Genomic DNA, 15,016 nt, shown 5'->3' on the forward strand with positions numbered 1-15,016 from the left:
AGGTCACACCCTGCATCCCCTGTTGCAGCAATGGCGGAAACTGTTGGTATTGGGGAAAATGCTGCGGTGCAGCCGCCATAGACGCCAAATTGGTGGCCTGTAGAGTCATCTTCATTGACATGATCTGCTCAACAAAAAACGGAAGCAAAACTAAGACTTCGGTCTATTAACATCTTCATTTGTTTGAGCTCTAGAAGATTGCCAAAGAACAGAGAAGTGGTTAGCTTGAGTTTTGTCGGAAAGAAAAAGGAAACGATGCTTTAATCTTTTGGTAGCTCTTTAACATATATGTATAAGATACGAGTTCTTTGTACTTGCGGGTCCATTTAGTTAAATACTTTACGTTCACAAAAAGAAACCTTTTATGTAAAGATAAAAATTATAATTAAAAAAAAAGTAAAAAGATTAGAAGGGGCAATTTAAAAGAAAATTACCAAAATGTCCCCCTATTTTTGAGGCATATACAAGTTGCGTGCAACTAACAGCGCACGCAATTCACCGTCTCTTCCTTTGTTTTTTGGCCTATAAAAGTGGGGTTTCTTCTTTCAAGGGGGCATCTTAATCATTTTAACCTACAACTGTCTTGATTTTGTCTTAGTTGAGGAAAAACAGAGGAACTAAAAAATTGTGGAAAAGAGGAAAGCAGACAAATTAAAAATTAACCAATAAAGTGGGACCATTATGGAAAAAACTTCTTCGTGACGTGATCTCATTAAGAAACGTAGTTGCCAGTGATGTCATTACCGAGGACAAGACATTGCCTCACGATTTTGCATGGGAAGTCTCTCCAGTAAATGAAACATGATACAGAAGATGAAGGGCTGCCAAGGGTTGCATGTAGGGATGTATACAGATAAGACTTGGGTTCCGTTCAGCCCTTTTTCCGAATCGGACGGGTGAGATGGAGATTATTTCCAAGTCTGAAGATGAAAGCTGCAATTGCAAGTTATGGAGGCGTAGTAATCTGTCATGGGAGAATGACAGGTCTGCATAAAAGTGGAAAGATAATTCAGAGAGTCTGTTTTAGAGAGAGAGATCGAAGACTAGTTTGTGCATTGTGGTGGAATAGAGAAGAGGAAAGCTATTGGGGCCCCGGGCTTGTGAAGCAGGAGCTGGAAGGGACATGAGTGAGATGTTGCTTCTGAATCGATGGCTACAAACTTGGTATCCTGGTTTGATGGGGTATGTAAGGGCGACCGGGTGAGGTATACCTGGTTTGATGCATGACGGTTTTGGTGCTTAGTATCCTGTAAATAAGTTTTTGTGTGTTCATATTATTTTGTTGAAATTATTGGCAGATTTAGATTTAAGTCTTATTTTTGTAAAACCAAATTCAGTCAGATTCGACTAGTATCAAATCCAATATATATATGCAATCTGGTTAGAATCTTTACTGCTGGATAGTGTTGCTTTTTATCAAATCTTTAGGCGTATGTCTTAAAAATTGTTAATATTACCTCAATATAGTCAGTAGGATTTAGAGAAGCGGGAAAAGTGAAGTTTCAAAAAGGAAAGTAGGTTTGCTGGCTTTGTCTTTTGGATATCAGAAAAGTAAAAGTACAGTGGGAAGCTTACCTGAAGCTGCTGCTGAAGAGATTTCATGTACTCAACTACCTCATGTAGCATGGAGGCTATATCACGCTGCAAAATTCCATGGCAGAAGCAATATTCTCATCAACCAATCTATATATATGGCCTCAGCTTGATGTAACAAACAATTAAAAACAATAGTTTATTTCCCCTCTCTGTGAGCAGCCAAACTGCGTACACTACCGACCTTTCTCGCATTAGGTACAAGACCGTGCAGGGCTTCAATCTTCTTGTTGATCTTTTCCCTCCGTTTCTGCCAGCAGAATATCATAATAAAACCAATTAAACAACATAGTATGCATTCCCGTCCACTGCAGTTTAGCTGAAGCTAGCAGTAAAGATCATTCAATTTGAGAATGAAGTTTCATGGTATCAGGCCTTGGCAGGGATCAGAAATATTAATTAGTATTTAATTGATCCTGCAGTGAACGGCACTTGCCCTTTCCATCAAACTTCGTGTCCTAACCGGTCGATGGCGTTTGTTAGAATCATCAGGCTTCTTATCGACTGTAAGTTCTTCTTCAACGTCGACATCCTGTCATCAAAAATAATTTTCATAATCCACATAGAATTGGTATTTTTCTTCGTTAACTACTGATTAAAGAAGGATATGGCTTAATTAACTAATCGAACCAACCTTCTCATTACATTCATCACTTGCACATCCTCGCCGAGTCCCACAACTGTTTGCTGCATCCTGGTTAGCTGGTGTCCAGGGCATATCAATGAGGGTTTCCCAGCTGCCACATCTGGAGATGCTTTTACATCTTGGCCCTTCAGACAGACTCAGAATGGAGTCTGTCGGCCGATCATAGCAGGCTCCCACCGATTCAGGCACGGGGTGTGATGGCTCCGTCTGATTCATATTAAGACAAGGAGCAAGTCTTGAGCAAGAGGGCTCACTCTCCCAGTCAAGAGTAGGCTGCTCCATAACATCAATTAACTGTTGAAAAGGACTTGGTAGGGCCATGGCATCAAGGTCTGGGTGAATTATACTTGATGTTGGTAGCATCTCTCTGAGCTGATCAGTTTGAACATCCCAGAGATCAGAATTGTCATGGTGGTTCATGGTTGAAGAGAAGGAAGATAAAAAGAAAAGCGAATCTATAGCTACTCTAACTTGAAGATGCAGGTGACAATTTATATGCGCATTTTAGAATTGGTCATGTTGGTGTCGAAATTGTGGGTAGCTGCACATCGTCTTGTGTCATATTGTTTGTCACCATCACCATCTATCATAATGAAAAATAGTTTTAAGCGTTGGAAAATGTGAGATATAGTTGCTCATTTTTTAATGACATATTGTTTGTCTCTACTAGTGGCTTTGTCTGGTTCACGGATGCAAGGATGAGTATCACTCGAGGCTCGGTGGCCAAGGCAGAAAGGTTCATGGGAAGCGCTGGAGCGGATGTCAGGGTGCGCAAATTGGCCGGACCTGTAACGGCTGATGCGGATGAAGCCAAAGTCTCAAGCTCCTCTGCAGGCCATAAGAGTAAAACGCCTCTCTCTCGATGAAGTCATCCGCAGTTAGCTGGGACGTAGTTGCTGCTACCCGACACGGTTAAGGCTGCATGGCTTGGTTGTCTCGAGCAGGGTGAACTTTGATGTCTATCTGCTCAGTTTCGGATAGAAATTTCTAGAATGTGAGATTTGTCAAAGGACTGACGCAGAAGAACTTTAATTTCTTGGCCTTACCCTTTTGATGGCTTTAAATTCCCAAAAGATATCGGGCTGTAGGCTAACTTTGATAGGTTTCAAGGAGATTCTGATCACACCACCATACGAAGAAAGGAAGACATATGCATGATAAGAAAATTGGCACCAAGATAGAAGGAAAGGGAGACACGAGTGTTAAGCAAATCAATACAGCTTGTAAAGATCAAAGCCAAGGTAATTGTAGAGCGGATTTGTTGCCTCTTGTTGAGGAGAACGCTACTCATGATGTACCTTAAAAAGGTTTCATCGTGGGAACCTCTATCGCATTGAGTTTCAGAGGTAGAGAGGAAGAACCGTAGACTTTAACTGTTTAACACGTTAACTTATCTTGCTTTCTCTTTTGTGTGCTTGACGTTTTCACTCGGCAATGGAAATAAATAATTAAGCAAATATGTGCCCACTACTTAGAAAACTTCTGTTCTTGTGGAGCCACCTGGCTAATGATATCACATTCACCATTTTTTTCTACTATGATGAATCTGTCAAGTGACAGGGTTGTTAATTATATGATCCTCTATAAGGTTTCATGGTTTCTTCTGCTTCATGATGTGCTTCTTCCTGCAAATCAGCGGCAGGGGGCACCTGGTCTTCTATGGGGTAGACCAGTCATTTTAAACAATTGTCCGGTTACGTACTAAATCGTTTGTGAACAAACTGGATTAAATGGAACATAAACCGGAATACAAAGACAAGCTAATTGACCATTGAAAATCTATTGTTAGATTGCTAAAAGCCATCCACTAAAATCCTTGACTGAAAGATCCAAAAACCATCACGCATGAACATGGAGACTATTTCTTAGACTCACATCGTCTCCATCAAACAGTAGAAATAATTCTATGTTCTGCATGTTATGCACCGCAGCCGGCGCCGCACTCTGCCCCGCAGGAAGACCCTCCGGCAGCTGTGGTTGCTCGGTCCTTTTCTGCACCAACCGCGCACGAGAATATGACGGTGGAGATGAGGATGATGGTAACAAAAGCCATCCACAGGAACAAGAAATCATTGTGAAGCCCATTGACTCCTGCCTCCTTCCACATTCTTTCCATCGACTCTCACTCTCCCTTTTTCTCTGTTCTGCTCGGTTTCTTATGTTGACAGGCGGGCTTGAGTGTGTAGCTGCTGCAAGTGAACTTGAAAACAGGAACTGTTTCACCATTTATAGGCTGCAAGAAGGAGATTTACATAAAAAGAAATAGGTATGCCTCTCAAGGCAAATACTTATTTTGACAAACACAAAGACCAACAACCACATTGATCTCCTCTTGATGAACTGAAAATCCCCTTTAACTGACATTGGTCTTTTATTTTGCTAGTCCATTCGGATCTTATATCCTTGCGCCAAAACATGATGCATCTCCGAATTGATTGGCAAACAAGTTTTTTGATATAAAGCTGCAATGATCCTATTGCTAACTGAGCAACTAACTAGGAAATAAATTAAATAAAACCTATGATTGGTCGTCATAGCAAAAAAGAAAGAGATATTTTTCTTAAAGGAGAAAATCTTGTCTGGGTTCCTGTGGCTTGTGCATGGGCTGGGACGACTCCAATGGTGATCCACAATTCTGAGCACACCCTTTCCATCTGGAAACGAAAATAAAGCGAAAAAGGCATGATGGGTAAGGATTATTTGAGTTGCTCGTCCCGTGTGGTTCCACACGACATGTCATTCAACTGGCTCAAATATCGATGCGTCTCGACCAAATCAAAGGACTTTTTCTTTTTCTGTCGGAATAGTAATGTTGCTGTGCCTTTTCCAAAGTTCATGCACCACTTCAATCCGTAAATAACCAGCTGCAGTTGTCTTCCATAACTAAGGACCTGCCAAGATCGAGATCAGAAGTTGAGAAGATGGGACCATTTTGTAATATTCTAAATCAGTTTACAAGTTGTGTGATCTAGCAGATTTATATTCTGAAGAGGTCCGAATGGCCGATTTTGATCGTCCTTACCAAGCAAGTCAAAATTTGCAGGCACTTGCATATTCTTCACTTTTGGTCCACCAACAACAATCAAGAGACCACAATCCAACAGCAAAGATTCTCTTCTGGCCATGGAAAGCATGCCGATAGTGCCAACTGCCAATGCCTAAATATCTGTTTCCCAGAGATGGAGCTTCTGATATGGAGCACACAGGCGGCTTTCTGCTTTATAACTTTGACAATGGCTGTGCGATGACCCACCACCTGCTCACTGCGGCACCGCCCAACTGATGCTAGCTTCGGTCTTTTGAGCCGAAAGCAGGTAACAGTTGCAAAAGCAAGGTCTTAATCCGCGAAGGAGTTTCCCTGTTTTCTTTTTGGCCATGGAAAAATGTAGTATTCTTTCTCGATGACTAAAGCATGCATCGGTCGTTTCGTATTTGTGAAGTTGGCGATAGAATCTCGATGTGGATTGAAAATGCAGTCTGTAATCTACATTGAAAATGTAGTATATAACTAGTGATCTCTTCTTCTGCTGAGAACTAAAAAAGGTGTGGTGTTCTCTTTTCTCAGATTCATTTTCTTGGGTTTTCCTGGTGGAGTAGCTAGCCAGGGTTATGGCTACCGGTTTTGGCTCTATGAGAACTGCTTCTGCATCGTCCGTATTCTTTTCTGTAAATATGTAATACTTCATTGGAACTATTTGGTCTCAACATAGCTGTTTTTTCAGTGAGGGAGATGATTGGGACAAGAACGAGTTGTTGGACCTTTGCGACGAATCAAGATAGCGTACAAACGAAAATGCAGAAATTGAAAGACATTCATCGATCCATGTGTTTCATAGGGTAGAATTAGAACCTATAGAGGCGACCGCGGACTGAATGTCAACGGCTGTTGGTAGAACGGCTACAGCCCCATAGAGTCGTTCCCCTGCGGAGGTAGCGGCGGCAGCGGCAATGGGTTTATCTCCTCAGCCATAGCAGCCCAGTGATGGGGACAGACAATTCACGTATGGTTAAGGGGACCGATTACCCAAACAGTAAAACTGAATGTGTCTCACACCATCACAAGACACGAGTATTTATACTTAAGGATCCAAAACAGATATAGAGCCGTATCGACGTAGGACTATCCAGATGGGTAAATCCCAACAATCTCCCACTAGTCCACGTTGATATCGAGGGTAAACAAAATGAATGGATTAGCCTTAAAATCCATTCAAAGGTCTCACCTTTGTTGTTTTATAAAACTTCTCAATAAACAAATGAGAATATAAAATAAATAAACAACAAACTTAATGAGAATCAACAAACTGTATGTGATCACATTCATAAATGTTTGTATAATAGTGTGTTTACATTGAAGTACACAAACTCATCCTTTTAAAATGTTCAAAAAACATACCAGATGCTAGCGCTTTAGTAAGAGGATCTGCAACCATATCTATAGTTCCAATGTGTTGAATACACACTAGTTGATTTTTTGTCCTTTCCTTAACAACAAAATACTTAAGTTCCATATGCTTACAAGAAATAGTACTTTTGTTGTTATTGGAAAATGACAGTGCACCTTCATTATCACAGTGAACCTTAAGTGGTCTATCAATAGATTCAACTATTTTGAGCTGTGAAATGAAATTCTTTATCCAAATTGCCTGTGATGTATTCTCATATAATGCAATGAATTCTGCTTCCATAGTGTGAGCAGCAGTCACAGTCTGTTTTTTGCTCTCCCATGAGATGGCACCTGCTGATAGAAGAAAAACAAAACCAGTAGTAGACTTTCTACTATTGGTACATCCTCCAAGATCGGCGTCAGAATAGTCAATCACTTCTAAATGGTCCACCTTACGATATGTCAACATGTAATCTTTTGTCCCTTGTAAGTATCGCATGACTCTCTTTACGGCCTTCCAATGTGTCATACCTGGATTAGATTGAAATCTACCAAGCATGCCAACAGTAAAGGAAATGTCAGTCATAGTGCAAATCTGCGCATATTGCAAGCTGCCAACCGCTGATACATATGGAATGTTGATCATTTGTGCCTTTTCATATTCGTCCCTTGGACAATCATTTAAACTCAATTTATCACCTTTAGCTATGGGTGCCGAAATGTGAGAACAATTCTCCATCCCATATCTTTTAAGAACTTTATTGATGTATGCTGATTGAGAGTGACTTAAAACACACTTAGATCTGTCTCGACGAATCTCAATGTCGAGAACATATGAAGCCTCACCCATGTCCTTCATTTCAAAATGAGATACGAGAAAATGTTTGCTCTCTATTAGCAATTGAAGATCATTTGAAGCAAGTAAAATGTCATCCACATATAAAGTCAAAATTATGAACTTACTCCCACATGTCTTAAGATACATACATCGATATGTTTTCTGTAAACCGAAAAGTCGTAATAACTTTGGAAGACTTAATGTACCATTGACGTGAGGCCTGTTTAAGTCCATAAATCACTTTATTAAGCTTGCAAACCAAATGATCTTTACCACTCTCAGAAAACCCTTGAGGTTGATTCATATATACCTCTTCATTCAAATCACCATTTAAGAAAACTATTTTCACATCCATCTGATGTAGCTCTAAGTCAAAATGAGCTACAAGTGCAAGGACAATCCTCATTGACTCTTTAGTAGAGACAGATGAATATGTCTCATTATAGTCAATGCCCTCCATTTGTGTGAATCCTTTAGTAACCAATCTTGCCTTGTATCTCTCTATGTTGCCTTTAGAGTCCCAGTTGGTCTTATAGACTCATTTACACCCTACGGGTTTAACTCATTCAGGCAACGACACAAGGCTCCATGTCTGGTTTTTAGCCATAGAGTCAAACTCTTCTTTCATGGTATTAATCTAGTACCTCTATTATTTGCTTTCAACAGCTTCAATAAATGTGAAAGGGTCATCATCAACATCTATGAAATCACTAGGCTATTGTAGGTATACCACATAGTCTGATGATGGCAGATCTCTTGGCTCTTGCAGATCTACGAACAGGTAATTGATCATTTTCAATTTGTATGTCTACATCCTGTTCGTGTTCATCAGTATGTTCTACATTTAATTCATCTGGATCTGATGCATTACCTCTTTGATTTGCATTCATGTCATCATGAGAGACAACATAATCATACACACTTGCATTCTCTTTAGCAGGTTTACTTTCAGTATCCTGTATTTTCTCAAAAATGAGGTTTTGTAATGCATCTAGTCCAAATGAACCATCTTTCAAGAATTTAGCATTATCTGTTTCCACAATATGTGATGTATGAGATGGACAATAAAACCTATAGCCTATCGATCTTTCTGGATAACCAATAAAGAAACCACTGGTTATTCTAGGAATGAAAGGCTTTTATGTAAGGGTTGTACAAGTTAGCTTCAGCAGAACATCCTCATATGTGAATATAAGAGAGAGAAGGTTTCCTACCTGTCCACAATTCGTAAGGAGTTGTGGGAACAGCTTTAGTAGGAACCCTAGTTTGGATATGCACTGCTGTCCTGAGAGCTTCACCCCACAAGGTTAGAGGGAGAGTGGAATAATTTATCATAGCTCGAATACACCATTTTGATAGTGTAATCACCCCAAATTTTTCAAAAAAAGAGGGCTATTAAAATTTTAGGTCTATTATTTTTAAAATAAATTTTAAATCTAAGTTTAGATCCAAAATCCAAGTTTAGATCCAAATCAAGAATTCCAAACTCAAATTCCAAAGCCGAATTCAAATTTTGAATTTTGGCTCCAAAACTCCTTCCTCTTAGATTCAAATCTTGAATTCAAATTTCAAATTTTAGCTCTAAAACTCTTCCCTCTTGAATTCAAATCCTAAATTCGAATTTTGAATTTTGGCTCTAAAATTCTTCCCTCTTGAATTCAAATATTGAATTCGAATTTCGAATTTTGGCTCCAAAACTCTTTCCTCTTGAATTAAATCTTGAATTTGAATTTCGAATTTTGGCTCCAAAATTGTCTATAAATACCCCTCACTTTTCCCCTCTTAAAAAAGAGTTAGCCTTGGGAGAAACCCTAGAGTATTCTCACTTGAAGACTTAGGGTTTCTCTTGAGTTTTTTCTCTCTTTCTTTTCCTCTTTCCACTTTCCTTCATCTTTAACATCTTGGGAGCTTCATTCAAGGTAAGTCCAAGATCATTAAAAAAAAAGAGATCATTTCCAATATCAATCACATTCGAGGTATTTAATCTTCCTCTATTTCTATTTTCATTTTTTCTTCTCTCCATGACATTTTCAATATCATTCATATCCGAGGTATGTAAACCTCAATTTTCATTTCATCATTTTCTCTCTTATTCCTCTCCCCATAGCCATATGATATAGTCCAATGTTATCCGTATCGTACGATACGGACGCGTATCGTACGATACGTATCGTCCGTATCAACGTTTTCGATACGTTACACCTATTAAATACGATACGCGTACGTATCGTACGCGTATCGTACGTATCGTGCGATACGGTGGGCGTATCGCACGATACGTGCGATACACCCCCGTATCGCACGATACGGGAGTAAAATTTAAAAGGGGCCGTCGGGCCCCTTTTTGCTTCTTATTCTCAAACCGACGCTCCTCTCTCTCTCTCTTCTTGTTTCTCAACACTGCGAGGGACGTGGGAGGGAGAGATTTTCTCTATTGCATCAAGATTTGCCGGTGAAGAAGCTTCATTTCTCGTTGTGGGGAGTCTTGGGACAGTGGGAAGCTTGGAGAAAGAGGGTTTTTTGGTTTTTAACACCAAGAAGGTAAAAAATAACTCATTTTTGCCGTTGAATCGTTCATTTCTCTTATTTCTTACATTTATTTGTATGTTTTTACTTGTTTTGTAAAGATATAATGTCGGATCCTGCATGGCAGTGGTGTACAAGGGTGAATCCCAAAGATAGATTAAGAGTTAAGTGCAATTATTGTAAGCAAATCATATCAGGAGGGATTTCTCGCTTTAAACACCATATAGCTGGTACACAAAGCGATGTGGCTGCTTGCAATGGCTCCCAAGAGATCCCATTGCCAGCGTATGTAAAGCACCAGTGTCAGCAGCTTCTTGATGCAGTGAAAGCAAGTAGGATTGAAAAGGACATGGAAGATGCGGAGGAAGGATATGGGGACCCACATGAAGGAGAAGAAAGTGAAGGTGAATATGTTCAACTTGAACAAGAAGATGTTGGTGTCAGTTTGGGAACAACTAAAGGGAAAGGCATCATGCATGGAGGTGGTTCTTCTGCAACTACAACCAGAAAAAGAAGAGGTGCAAGTATAAGTTCAGTTTCACGAGGACGTGGCAGAAGTCAGGGTCGTACTGGTGGTGGTAGAGTACCTACTATGAGGTCGAGCAATATGTCTGGTTCGATCAAGAATTTTTTTCCCAATTATACTGCTGCTGGTGCTCAGCCTGAGATTCGTATAGCCATGCAATCAAAGGATATTATTGAAGCAGCAGATGAAACCATAGGAAGATGGTTCTATGATGCATCCATTCCCTTCAATGCAGCAAACTCTTATCATTATCAGCCTATAGCAGATGCGATTGCTAGTGTAGGGCGAGGGTATAAAATGCCCTCTTTTCATAAATTGCGAGGTAAAATTCTCAACAATATAGTTAGAGATGTGAAGACATATTGTGATGAACTAAAATTGAGTTGGAAAGCTACAGGATGCAGTGTAATGGCAGATGGGTGGACAGACATCAAGAACAGAACATTGGTAAACTTCCTTGTATATTGCCCTCTTGGTACTATGTTCTTAAAATCTGTTGATTTGTCTGATACTCCGAAGACTGCTGATGTGTTGTTTGGGATTTTTGATAAAGTTATAGAAGAAGTTGGGCCTGAAAATGTCGTACAATTTATCACTGATAATGCAACAAATTATAAAGCTGCAGGTGAAATGTTAGCAGCACGATATGGGACATTTTATTGGAGTCCATGTGCTGCTCACTGTGTAAATCTTATGCTTCAGGATCTTGGTGAAAGGGATGATATGAAGTTGACAGTTCACAGATGCCAAGAAATCACGAAGTTTATTTACAATCATGCTTATGTCTTGAATTTGATGAGGAAATTCACAAATGGGGCTGAATTGATTCGACCTGCACAAACACGGTTTGCTACAAATGTTTTGACTGTGCAGGGTATAGTCAAGCAAAGATCTTCTCTCAGGCAGATGTTTTCAAGTGATGATTGGGCTGCATATCCACATGCCTATAAAAGAAAGGCTACGACAGTTGTGGATACCATCTTCGATGTTGACTTTTGGGAATCATGTGTGCACTTATTGAAGATTTGTGTACCTCTAGTGAAAGTCCTCAGATCAGTTGATAGTGAAGATAGACCTTCTATTGGATATTTATACGAGTCTATGGATAGAGCCAAGGAGGCCATTAGAGATAATATGAAGGGAAAAAAGAAGTTGTACATGCCTATATGGAAGATTATAGATGAAAGGTGGTCTGGACAACTTCATCGCCCACTTCATGCAGCAGCCTACTACCTAAATCCTGCCATTAGATATCTTCCCACTTTTAAGAAGGACAGAGAGGTCGAGTATGGCATGTTGGATTGCATTGATGTATTAGTAAGTGATAGTAAAGAACAAGACGCTATCCATATGTCGATCAACAAATATGATACAGCTTCTGGTACCATGGCGAGAGACACAGCAGTTCGATGCAGGACAACTATGCGTCCAGGTATTAGAAAAAGAAACTTTATACTTTTTGTTCTTTAGCACTTATTCTACCTTCTCATATATTTATTTCTGACAACATTTTTACTTTCCATCTGTTATTAGATTTGTGGTGGGAAAGGTTTGGGCCTGATTGCCCAGAATTAAGGAAGCTTGCAATTAGAATCCTCAGTCAAACATGTAGTGCAACTGGATGTGAAAGAAATTGGAGTGTATTTCAGCACATCCATAGTAAGAAGAGGAATAGGCTGGAACATAAAAGGTTGAATGACCTTGTTTATGTTCGTTATAATATGAAGTTGAGACAAAGGTAAACATTTGTTTTGTTATACAAGAATATCAAATTCTAATATATATTTTAATCTCTAACAATTTGTTAATTTTTTCTCTTGTTAGGCAACTAGAAACAACATCTACGAGGAAGCATCACAATCAATATGATCCTATCTTCATTGACCATTTTGATATATTAGATTCTTGGATTGAAGAAGAACCAGCTGCAATACTTGATGAGGACGATCTTGATTTTTTGAATGTTGAAGGAGCAGCAGAGATTGTTGAAGAAGGAGAGGCTGGGGGGGAGCAATGGAATGTTGGTGACATTCCATTTGCAACAGAGGGGATAGAAGAAGAAGTTAATGAAGGAAGTGAAGATGATGATGAAGAATGAAGATGATGATGCAAATGACGATTGACGATGCTTTTTGTTTTGAGTTTTGAAAACTATGTCAATATGTTCTGAGTTTTGACTTCTGAACTTATGAATTGTGATGTAATTGAATACTCTTAGGTTGTTTAGACTTTAGTATGTTATTTTGTTTTTTGAATGTTTGATTTCTTATTTTGGAATGTCTTGTTCATATGCATAGCTCACAGGTCATACTTCATATACATGAATGATGAACATTCCTTTAAATACATTTTTCTTGAATTTTTCTGATTTTTACTAGTTTTTTCAGATTTTTTTAGAATTTTTCTGATTTTTTTTCTATTTTTTTATAAATTTTTAATATTTTTTACAAATTAAAAAAATTAATTCTACGATACGTTACGATACATTTACGATACGTTACGATACGGCGTATAGGTCGGCCCGACCGATACACGATACGATACGGCAGTGATAACATTGATATAGTCCTCAATCTATATTTTTAGAGTCAAGAGACTATGTTCAAGTGTACCGAGAGCATGAGAAGATGAGATGATATTTTATGTTCATGCTTATATCATGCAATCTTTCCTTTTCATATCATCATTTTCCTCTTGTCATCTCCCCATGACCGTGCAAGATAGCTCAAATGATCTTGAAGCAAGAGCTACTCTTGAGTGCATTGGGAGTATGAGCAAGATGGAACAAAATCCATATCTTCATTTATCTCCAAAAATATACTTGATATATTGTCTTCATTCATCATTCATGCTTGAAATGATGCTCATGCATGATATTCTAATCTTCCATTTATATGACCCAATGCACGATGAAAATGAGTGTTTGGGGTTGGATTTCGTGTGATTTTTGAGGTTGGGACTTGTCCAACCCGGAAAAAACCTTCACGAAATATGTACATGTTAATATGCATTTGCATGTCATTTTACGCTAGTTTCTTTCCTAATCACCCCATTAGGAAAACTAACGAGTTACTCGTTATATTGCTTGATTTTCTTCCATACCCAACGGTGGAAGAAATATATCCCTTGTGGCAAACCAAATCATAACATTCCATGTTTAGATATGAATCATATTTTCCAAAACACTTTCAAAAGAAACTTCTCTTATGCGGCCTTGGAGACTTAACTTAGGTTCTTGCATGAGCCTAAGTTTCCCTCCGGCCTATATCAAAAATTGAAGTTGGCTATTTTTAATTCATTTCTTGATTTTAGTTATCATGAAGACAAGCACGTATATACATGTTATTTATGTATATGTGTACATGACTATTTCTTTTTGTCATTTTCTTTTTATGATTAAACATATTCTTTTACAAACTCTCATATACGTATATATAAATATATATACGTGTATTTCATTTTTAAATCTCTTTCTCTTTCGAAAATGATATTTTCTTCTCTATTTGATTTAAACATCATTTTTTACAAGCATTCATATACGTATCTATACACATATATATATATGAATACATATCTCTCTTTCTTTTAAATCTTTGATTTTATGATTTTCAAGATCTCTTTCTCTATATCTCTCTTGAGATGTTGTCTTTCATATTTTCCGTTCTTTCAATATCTTACCATTTAAGATTTTAATTTTTCATTTGCCTACTTCATCAAGACCACAAACCAAGTAATGACCCAATATTGGATTCATGCTTGATAGGTCTACAATCCCAATCCATTTTCAAAAACTTTTCTTTCATAATTTACAAAAACAAAAATCTTAAATGTATGTTGTGGTAGGAATGACTTTAGATGAATGTTGTGGTAGGAATGTTTTACATTCTTCCAATCATATAGGATAAATGCATCCATGCATTCTCACCCACTTTATTTCACTTATGATCACAAGGACATCTCCAAAAGAACTTAAGTAAGTGGGGATGAAGTTCTAACTAGGTGGTAACCGAATTAGAGCAAAATCTCAAACCTACTTAAAGTCTTAAGAGAACACTAAAGTGATTTCACAAGCTTTTCAAATGATATTTACTAATTCCACTTTTTCCTCAAAATATTTCACATTTTCAAGCAACTCTTCAAGAATCTTTTCAAAAGTTTGAAACATCAAACTTTCAATAGTTTCTACACCTCATATAGAATCAAAATGATGTTTAAGTTAAAATGAAATGCATCAATGATGAACATAGCCCTTGGATTGATTACCCCCGGTAAAGGCGCTAGGAACGGTCAATCCTCGTACCGACAGGCGAGTCCCTTTTCTTTCCTATTTCAAAACAAACCTCATTTTTCTAGAGCATTCCAAAACCAATGAAAATTTTGAGATGGAAACAGATAGGCACTGCCTGACATGGTGTATTGAGGCACAATGCCTTCTTCGTTTAGAAATCGTGCTAATGGTCCCTCCCTTTGTCCTATCTAAGTCAACCTATCATAATATTC

General features: G+C 38.3%; 1 protein-coding gene across 1 annotated transcript; it reads left to right on the plus strand.

Annotated features, from left to right (window-relative positions):
- Positions 1-9,966: 9,966 nt before the first annotated feature.
- On the plus strand, positions 9,967-12,735 carry LOC126410552 (uncharacterized). The gene is made up of 3 exons (XM_050080609.1): positions 9,967-11,948; positions 12,050-12,254; positions 12,341-12,735. The coding sequence occupies exons 1-3, from the start codon at positions 10,097-10,099 to the stop codon at positions 12,612-12,614; spliced, it is 2,331 nt and encodes a 776-aa protein (XP_049936566.1). The 5' UTR covers positions 9,967-10,096; the 3' UTR covers positions 12,615-12,735.
- The last annotated feature ends 2,281 nt before the right edge of the window (positions 12,736-15,016 follow it).

The sequence above is a fragment of the Nymphaea colorata genome, chromosome 11, assembly GCF_008831285.2.
Source record: "Nymphaea colorata isolate Beijing-Zhang1983 chromosome 11, ASM883128v2, whole genome shotgun sequence".
NCBI classification, from domain to species: domain Eukaryota; kingdom Viridiplantae; phylum Streptophyta; class Magnoliopsida; order Nymphaeales; family Nymphaeaceae; genus Nymphaea; species Nymphaea colorata.